General features: G+C 38.6%; 1 protein-coding gene across 5 annotated transcripts; it reads left to right on the plus strand.

The window, feature by feature from the left end:
- The first annotated feature begins 1,258 nt into the window (after positions 1-1,258).
- Positions 1,259-7,500, plus strand: LOC111800193. Of its 5 annotated transcripts, none has more exons than XM_023683783.1 (7): positions 1,259-2,624; positions 3,937-4,007; positions 4,093-5,611; positions 5,701-5,954; positions 6,136-6,325; positions 6,426-7,035; positions 7,117-7,500. In XM_023683783.1, coding segments are annotated over exons 1-7 (2,796 nt in total). In that variant the 5' UTR covers positions 1,259-2,473; the 3' UTR covers positions 7,118-7,500. The 5 variants fall into 5 exon arrangements, with proteins under 5 accessions (XP_023539551.1, XP_023539553.1, XP_023539549.1 ...); XM_023683785.1 differs by having other exon boundaries at positions 7,127-7,500; XM_023683781.1 differs by having other exon boundaries at positions 1,259-2,325; positions 2,421-2,624; positions 6,426-7,500.
- The last annotated feature ends 1,473 nt before the right edge of the window (positions 7,501-8,973 follow it).

Genomic DNA, 8,973 nt, shown 5'->3' on the forward strand with positions numbered 1-8,973 from the left:
TACATTGAATATATTAATTATTCATCACGGATGTACAAGGGAAGATTTCGTCACATTTGTAAATATTTTTTTTATGAGATCATTTTGCAAATATGATAATTCATTTTTATTGATTTTACTTATAAAAAAATACTATATTATAACTCAGATACATGTATTAATTTATGACTTTAAAATTTAAGATCGGAGTTCTGGAGGGTTCATTTTGAGCCTAAACTCTTAAAAAAAAAAATACTATATTATAACTCGAATACATATATTAAGTTTTTACCTTAAAATTTAGGATTGAGTTCTCTTGGTTAGTTGAACACGACTCTCCACAAATAGATTGTCTGCTGTCATGGCTTTGCCTTGGGCTTCCTCAAAAGTCCTCGTATAAATGGAGATAGTATTCATTAATTATAAACCCATGATCATTCTCTAAATTCGTCGATCTAACACTCTTCAAGTACTTTTTTAGCTTTTAAAAAAATAATTAATTTAAATTTTTAATTTTTTAATATAATATCTATTAAAAATACATCAATTAGAGTCTAAAAAATAATTATTTTTTTAATATATATGTGTATTGAAAATATATTTATATTAAATGGGGCGGGCAGAAATTAGGCGATAACGAGGAATATAATCCCATATCTGGCCCCATTTATCTAACCGAAAGAAAATAGTTGTCACTAGAGAATCTCCTTCGTACGAGTCCTGCGTTAAAATAAACATCTCTATAAATAAGTCTAATTAAATAATAACTGAAATTGTTTGGAATTTTTTTAGGAGAAAAATGTTAATTAGTAAAATATTTATTTATTCAACTTTAAATATTAAATTAAAGTTTTTAACTTAATTTTGAATATACATTTGAAAATTTTATTTTCAAATAATTTTAATAACTTACTTTTAATTATTTTTTTTCACAAAGGAGAATAAATGGTTAAAAAAATTATAAAATTAAATAAAAATAGAATAAATGATATAATTATATGTAATTACAAGAAAAAAATGTATATTTTTAAATTAACAATAAATTAATTTATTTGATTGATAATAGACCTGACACTAGGATTCAACTAATACAACCTTTCCAGGTCAAAATAATATTAGAAAATTAGATTATACATTTAATTAAAAAATACAAATTTAGAAAATAATTATTACTTAATAAAATATGATAGCTAAAATTCCATTCTCATTAAATAAATAATAAAAATAAATAAATAAATAAATAAAAGAGTTAAGTTAGACTGCAGTTTGTCAACTCATACGCTCAAGCTATCCATTTGTCCAGAGCTCCCCTGCAATGGCGTCCCAAAGAAAGAAGGAGAAAATTGAGAAGTGGCTATGGCGATGAGCTTGATTGAACGTTGGCCAACAGCGAAGAAGAAAACCAGAGTGCAATGGCCATGGCAATGGCAGCCAAGGCTTTTCTTCCATAGAAAGCTCGCTTGCTGTGTGGGTGGTGGGCCAACCACAACTGTCATCTATTCCTTACACTTTCACCCAACACCATCACCATCTTTTCTCTCTCTCTTTCCCTTTCCCTTTCTCTCTCTCTCTTTCTCTCACCATTGTCAAATCTTTCCCCTATTCTGCTTCTTCTTTGCTTTCTTTTTCCTTCTTTTTCCTCCATGTCTTTAATGGCGGCCGATATGCGAATTCTATGCGGAAAGATAGAGAGTCGGTGATGGATAAGCATCTGGTCCTCTTTTTTACTGGTTGTCGAGAGAGATTACTACATTTTAAAAGTCTTCTAGTTGTTGCTGTTGGTTTTGTTCTTCGTGCGGTCGGTGGAATCGCTGAAAATTTTGGACATCGAGAGCGGGGGTGGGGTGTGGTGTGTTCGTTCTAAAGTGGAGTGTGATGTTTTGGACTTTCTGTGATGGATTTGGAGTGAATTTTGTTAAACTTCGATCGATTTCATTTCGATTTGGAGAGTTTAATCGCATTTTTGAAGTTTTTGTTAAGGTTTTTGAATCGGTTCGAGATAGTTGTGAAAGTGGACTGAATCAGAAGATACTAGAATTTGAGTTCTAATGCTTCTGATCAACCTCTGATAAGAAGAAATTGAGGAAAATATATTATGAAATCTTCGAGTTCATGAATTTTCATTTTGGAGATAATGTTCCCTCAGTTATCTTTTCTTCCAAGAAAACTACGAATCTCTCGATATTCTAAGATTTTGCTGAATTTCTGGGCACGTTACAACGCTTCGATCCGATTCCTTGCCATTTCAAGAAGCCGTGACTAAATTTTGCTGTGTCCGCCCGATTGGTCATCTGGATTCCATGCCTGTTTTTCGTCACACTGGATTTCTCGGGGTCAGCTCTCGAGGTTAGCTTGTCGGTGAATTTTCCGGCGAAACGAAAGTAAGAAATTCCGTTTGTAATTGTTTTCTAAGCTGTTTTGTTCTTCGTTCCTGTTATCAGAGTTCATGCAACCATATTAGAGAAGAAAAATTTGGACGGAATCTTTGAAGAAAATGGGGAAGAATTCCAAAAGAATTATGGTTCGTTATGAGAAGGATCAGAGGGGCTGTATGTGGGGTTTGATTAGTTTATTTGATTTCCGCCATGGCCGCGCCTCCAGGAAGCTATTAGCAGACAAGAAGCGTCCTGGCAGGCAAACTGTTGGTAAGAATACTACTTTTCTTCTTCAGATTTTTCGTAGATCGAAAGATTTTAGGCTTTGTTGACGTTGAATTTCAACTTTTGACCTGCAAATTTCTTGTTGATCAAATTTCCTTACCGATTGTTCTTTGGAGAATCATGATATCTTGAGTTTCAATTCTTTAGCAGTTTTAGCTTTCTTTTTCCCCTGTTTTTTCTCCTGCTGCCTAGAATCTTTGTGTATATGCGAAAAACTGCAATAAATTCATCCTTGAACTGGGTTGTTGCAAGCTCCATGAACCTTCCATTTGACAGCTACATTTGGAGTTATGANGCGAAAAACTGCAATAAATTCATCCTTGAACTGGGTTGTTGCATGCTCCATGAACCTTCCATTTGACAGCTACATTTGGAGTTATGAAATTGTTGTGATTAAACCCTATCATCATAATGGGTTTAATTGCTAAGATTTCATAAGTTTGAAAGTATAATTGCAACAATCTTTATATGTGTGGGTGATTAAGGGTTTAGGGTTTAATAGTTGTAGAACTTACTTGTATAGTTCATGTGCATTTTTCAAATTGCAAGTAACTAACGATAGATTTTATTGTAATCATATGTTTTGGTTAATTGCTTAAATTGATGTATAACAACCCAAGCCCACCGCTAGCATTGTCCACTTTGGCTTGTTACGTATCGTCGTTAGNACTTACTTGTATAGTTCATGTGCATTTTTCAAATTGCAAGTAATGGAGTTATAACGATAGATTTTATTGTAATCATATGTTTTGGTTAATTGCTTAAATTGATGTATAACGACCCAAGCCCACCGCTAGCATTGTCCACTTTGGCTTGTTACGTATCGTCGTTAGTCTCACGGTTTTTAAAACACGTCTTCTAGTGAGAGGTTTCCACACCCTTATAAAGAATGCTTCGTTCCTCTCTCTAACCTAGGTGGGATCTTACAATCCACTCCCCCTTCGCGGCCCAGCGTCCTTGCTGGCACATCATCATGTCTGGTGTTTAGCTCTGATACCATTTGTAATAGCCCAAGCCCAAGGCTAGCAGGTATTGTCCTATTTGGCGGTGGGCTTGGGCTGTTACAAATAATATCAAAGTCAGTCACCGGACGGTGCGAGGTACTGGTCGGAGTAGGGCTAGACACTCTCCAGAGTAGACGCGTTTTAAAAACTTTGAGGAGACAATATTTGCTAGCGGTGGGCTTGGACTGTTACATGATGATTCGAAACTCAAGAGTGATTTGTGCTTTCTCAATGTGCATGGTATTTTGTTGGAAATGCAGTGTCACTTGGTGCTGAATCTTCTCTTTCTTCAGCAGGTACTGGAAATTCAAGAAATAAGTTTGAGATTTTGGCTAATCTGGATGAAGATTGTAGTGTTACTTTGGTAAGTTTTCTCTATGTAGAACATTTTCTAGCAGAGTGAATGTTTGGTTTATGATCTAATGGATTGGATGTTGTGATTTTCTCAGAACAGTGAAGAATGTAAGACAGTAGACATTGGAAAGCCCAGTGTCAAGAAACTCATAGAAGAAGAGATGTTCAATGAGCTGGACGCGAAGAGAATCGAGCGTGAACACTCGGGCCATTTAAAGATGAACGACCCAAAGAAAGTGAAGAAGAGTCGGAAGAAAAGCCGTGATATTGATGCCGATTCCTTCAATGCTGCGGAGTATTTGAAGGAACAAAGTGTTCGTAATCTTCCTGTTGATGTGATGCTAAAGGAGATCTACAGTCAAATCCATCGGAAGAACACGAGCGACCTGAAGTTTGACCCGAACGACAAAACAGATATGCAATCAAATGAGTTCCTTGCTGATTTAGAACAAAAAATGGTTGATGCACTTAAGGAATATTTTGGCCAGAAGTTCAATATTGGGAAAGATTTCACTAAAATTCAGAAAGTTCAACACTCAAGAGAAATCATGGATGCACTTCAGATTCCCCATACTGATGACGAGCTAGTTCACGAACTCGCACAAAACCCGAACTCTGTGTTACTCAAGTACATTAGAAATTTGCACGATTTGTCAATAGAAAAAGACGTGGAACCCAAGTCACACGAGTTCAGTGAAGTTAGCCAGTCTGAGGAGATTGTTGATCATAAGCAACGTTTATTTTTCAAGAGAAAGGTCAAGAATCCGGGAAGGAATGTATCCAAAGGGAACGAAAATTCTGATGCGTCAAGTAAGATTGTAATCTTGAAGCCAGGGCCGAAAGGTTTGGTGAATTCTGAGGCTGACAGCATTCATCCATCAGTCCAAAATTCTACTGCTAACGATAAAACGAAAGTGCTGAATGAGAGGGTCGGTTCGAACTTTTTTCTTTCAGGAATCAAGAGGAAATTTAGATATGCTATGGGAAAAGATCACCATGAACACTCTGCTTATGGTTCAGATAGATTTTCTTGTGATCATCACAGTACAAGGGAGAGTGAAGAGGGTGTTCTTAAGGAAGATAGTGCAAGAAATTCTACCAGCAAGGACCATTTTTTTATTGAAAGAATTTCCAGGCCTTCCACTGATAGCAAGAGAAGGGAGAAGGCTGGAAAACTCAAAAGCTTGGAAATTAATCAAGATTTGGGAAATGTTTATAACGATAGGAGAAGCTCGTCTAATATTTATGCCGAGGCAAAGAAACATCTTTCCGAGATGCTTAGCAGTGGGGACGAAAGTGTAGACTTTTTAAGGGGACATGTGCCGAAGACCCTCGGAAGGATTCTATCTCTTCCTGAGTATAGTTTTTCTCCCATTAGCAGTCCTAAAATGGACTGCAAGCTCAGTCCAGTAACTTCAGAGAAGAGAGTTTCTGCTGGTAGCCGACTTTTAAATGTTAATGAAATTACCCCGTCGCTCAAGGGCGAAAATGACGATACCCCAATCAGTGTGCAGCCTCCAACTGATGATAACCACGATATGAAGAGCGAGATCGTTGATCAAAGTATAAGGGAAGAAGCTGTGAGTTCTAGTACTAATGGGAAGATTTCTGAAGGTATGCATCTCTGAATGGTCCAATGCATTGGATTGGCCAATCTTTTAGTGTTGTTTATCAATCCTTGATGTTCAATAATAAACGTGCAGGTGATATTGAGATTCTGAAGGTAAATGAAATTGCAGTCCATGAGGAGAGTAGTGTTTTGGAAGCTCCCTCTGGCTCAAGTGAATATTCTCTTTTGAGAGAAGATCGGAATGGTGAAATGGCCGACGATGCATGCGATGTGAGAACTGTTTCTTATGTTCCCTCCGACCCGATTGCTTCTTCCCCTATCAGAGAAGGCCACGATGATGACACGCCAGACGTGGGCGATGATAAACCTTCAATGAGCTTGTCCCAAGTAATATATCTTCTAACTTTCGTGTTTATATCTCGTCGTTTGTCTTACTATAAGTCTATCACATAACCGTAAGGTGAATTAGTTTATGATACATCTCATGCTGATGAAATTCCAAGGTGTAATGATAAGCCAGCTTCAGTGTTTATTGAAGCATTTTGCTTAAACTGTTTATTCTGTTTAGGATTCGTCTGAAGAAAATGAACTGTCTCCATCTCGCTCGGCATCGTCTTCTAGCTCACCTACACAAGGAAAGGCTGTTGGAGATTTAGATGGTGTTTCCGATGTTCCAGAGCGGCCGAGCCCTGTTTCAGTTCTTGAGCCATTATTTGTAGATGATAACCTGAGCCCTCTGCATGCCATGGCTTTGCCTGGTAGGCACTAAGAACAGCGCGGAGTTTATCCGTGTTTTTCGTATTTCAGTTTTTATCTATTCCAGTAGTTACCCTGGCTAATATCAGTGTATTTTATCAGCAGGGTTGCGAGTCCAACCAGTGCATATCGAATTTGAAGAACGCGAACCTGCAGAAACCGATAAGGCTAACGTCACGAAATCGTTAAAGGAAGATAAGGAAGTGATTTTTGACTATGTAAAGGCAGTGCTGTTGGCATCTGGACTTAGCTGGAACCAAATCTGTGGAAAGTGGCTCTCTTCAGAACAGCTTCTTTACTTGTTACTACTCGACGAGATAGAGCTTTTCCCGAACCAGCTGTGCTCCGACCAGCAGCTCCTCTTTGACTGTATTAATGAAGTACTTGCCGACTTTTGTCAAAGCTATCCGCCATGGTTCTCGTTTGTACAACCTTGTCTACGGTCCGAATATCTGCTCGAGATTTGTGAAGGAGTATATTGGCATCTTCTTCCAATGCCACAGCCCCTTACATTGGACCACCTTGTCAGGAAGGACATGAGCAGAACCAGAACATGGATGAACCTTCATTCCGATGCTGAAACCATCGGTACGGAGACGTGTCAAGCCATATTCGAAGATTTATTGGACGATACCGTATTCAGCTGCGTGTATGATAGTTCAGAATTCGACGACGGATTTGGCATGGAGACTGAAAACATGAGTGATGACTGGTAAAATAATCAACTTGGGAGGACCCCTTCCCCTTGATGAACTATAATATGACTGAGCTTTTGCTAACCTAGTCTCCTCAGATCTGTGTAGATATGGCTAGCTCCATAACCATGGCTTTTCTGGCCTTCCGTGCTCGTTCTAGTCGTCGAACTACTAATGCCTTCGACGGAGAAGGTTTAAAAGTTTGGTCGTAGCTGAAACACAGAGTTTGGTCCTTCATATCTGTCTTTTACAGCTGACATATATCATCTGCGGGATCGGGAACGAGATTCGTATAGTTATCGTATTGTAGGTGGCGCCATCCTTTGTAGATCTTGTAGAGTTTCGTGTGTTATATTAGTCGAGGAAGTCGATATCGTGTGGTTTGATTCATTGATTTTTCTCTTTTCTTTTCTGGTTTTGGTTGTGAGAATTGCTCCTTTTTTCTTACAAGTATGTAATAAAGTGCGTTCCCTTTTCATGCAGTCGAGATTTGAACGGTAACCAATAAGGATTCAAACATCTAACTAGTTCAGATATTTTCGATTTAATTCGATTTGGTCGGTTTTATTAGGATGTTTGAATCTGTTGGTTTGGTTAGTTCAAATTTTGCCTTTTGTTTTTCACGTTCATCTAACCTCCGATAACCAACTTCGATTCTACAAAAGAAAAGAGCATAACTTTTCCGAGAAAAAAATTAAAATAAGTGGAGGGGACGGTGTGATGCCCCCACATTGGTTGGAGAGGAGAACAAATATCATTTATAAGGGTGTGAGAACCTTCCCCTAGCATACGAGTTTTAAAGCGTTGAGTGGAAGTTTGAAAGAAAAAGTTCAAAGAGGACAATATTTGCTAGTGGTAGATCTGGGCCGTTACAAATAGTATCAGAGCTCGACATCATACGATGTGCCAGCCTTCTCGTTGTTCCCCGAAGGGGGTAGACACAAGGTAGTGTGCCAGTAAGGACGCTGGGCCCCAAAGGGGGTGGATTTGTGGGCGGTTCCACATCGATTGGAAGAAGGAAAGAGTGACAGCGAGGATGCTGGGCCCCGAAGGGGGGAGGAGAACAAACCACCATTTATAAGGGCGTGGAAACCTTCCACTAGCAGACGCGTTTAAAGCCTTGAGGGAAAGCCCGAAATAGAGAGCAGCCCAAAGAGGAAAGGGGAAGCCCGAAATGGAGAGCAGCCCAAAGAGGACAGGAGAGCCCAAAGAGGAAAGGGGAAGCCCAAAATGGAGAGCAGCTCAAAGAGGATAATATCTGCTTTCCTCCTAGCAGACGCGTTTTAAGCCTTGAGGGGAGAGCCCAAAGAGGAAAGGGGAAGCCCGAAACGGAGAGCAGTCCAAAGAGGATAATATTTGCTTTCTCCTTAGCAGACGCGTTTTAAAGCTTTGAGGGGAAGCCCGAAAGGGAGAGCCCAAAGAGGAAAGGGGAAGCCCAAAACAGAGAGCAGCCCAAAGAGGATAATATCTACTTCCCCTAACAGACACGTTTTAAAGCCTTAAGGGGAAGCCTGAAAGGGAAAGCCCAAATAAGACAATATCGGCTAACGATGGATCTGACCCGTTACAGACGGAGAAGAGGACGAACAAGGCTTCTCCATTCCCGCTCCTCGTGGGCATTTCAAAAGATACCCATTTGATGCTAAATTTGACCATATTTGTTAATTTGTTTGTCTATTAAACTTGTGGGTTTCTTAATGGTTAACCATATTTGTTAATTTGTTAGTCTATTAAACTTGGGAGTTTATTAATGGCTCTACCTTTTTTCTACTCCAAATTTGGAAGTTAGCTTACAAATTCATTATTACTCTTTACTTTTTTACCTTTTTATGTCATTTTTTGTCTATATCTGCAACACATGCAAACTAGCTAAGGAAATTAGTTATCCTTAACAACCTTTCAATTTGTATTGGTGACTTACAATTATATATGTAATAATTTACTTTTTTAAATTT

Source organism: Cucurbita pepo, chromosome LG08 (assembly GCF_002806865.2).
Source record: "Cucurbita pepo subsp. pepo cultivar mu-cu-16 chromosome LG08, ASM280686v2, whole genome shotgun sequence".
Classification (NCBI taxonomy): Eukaryota; Viridiplantae; Streptophyta; class Magnoliopsida; order Cucurbitales; family Cucurbitaceae; genus Cucurbita; species Cucurbita pepo.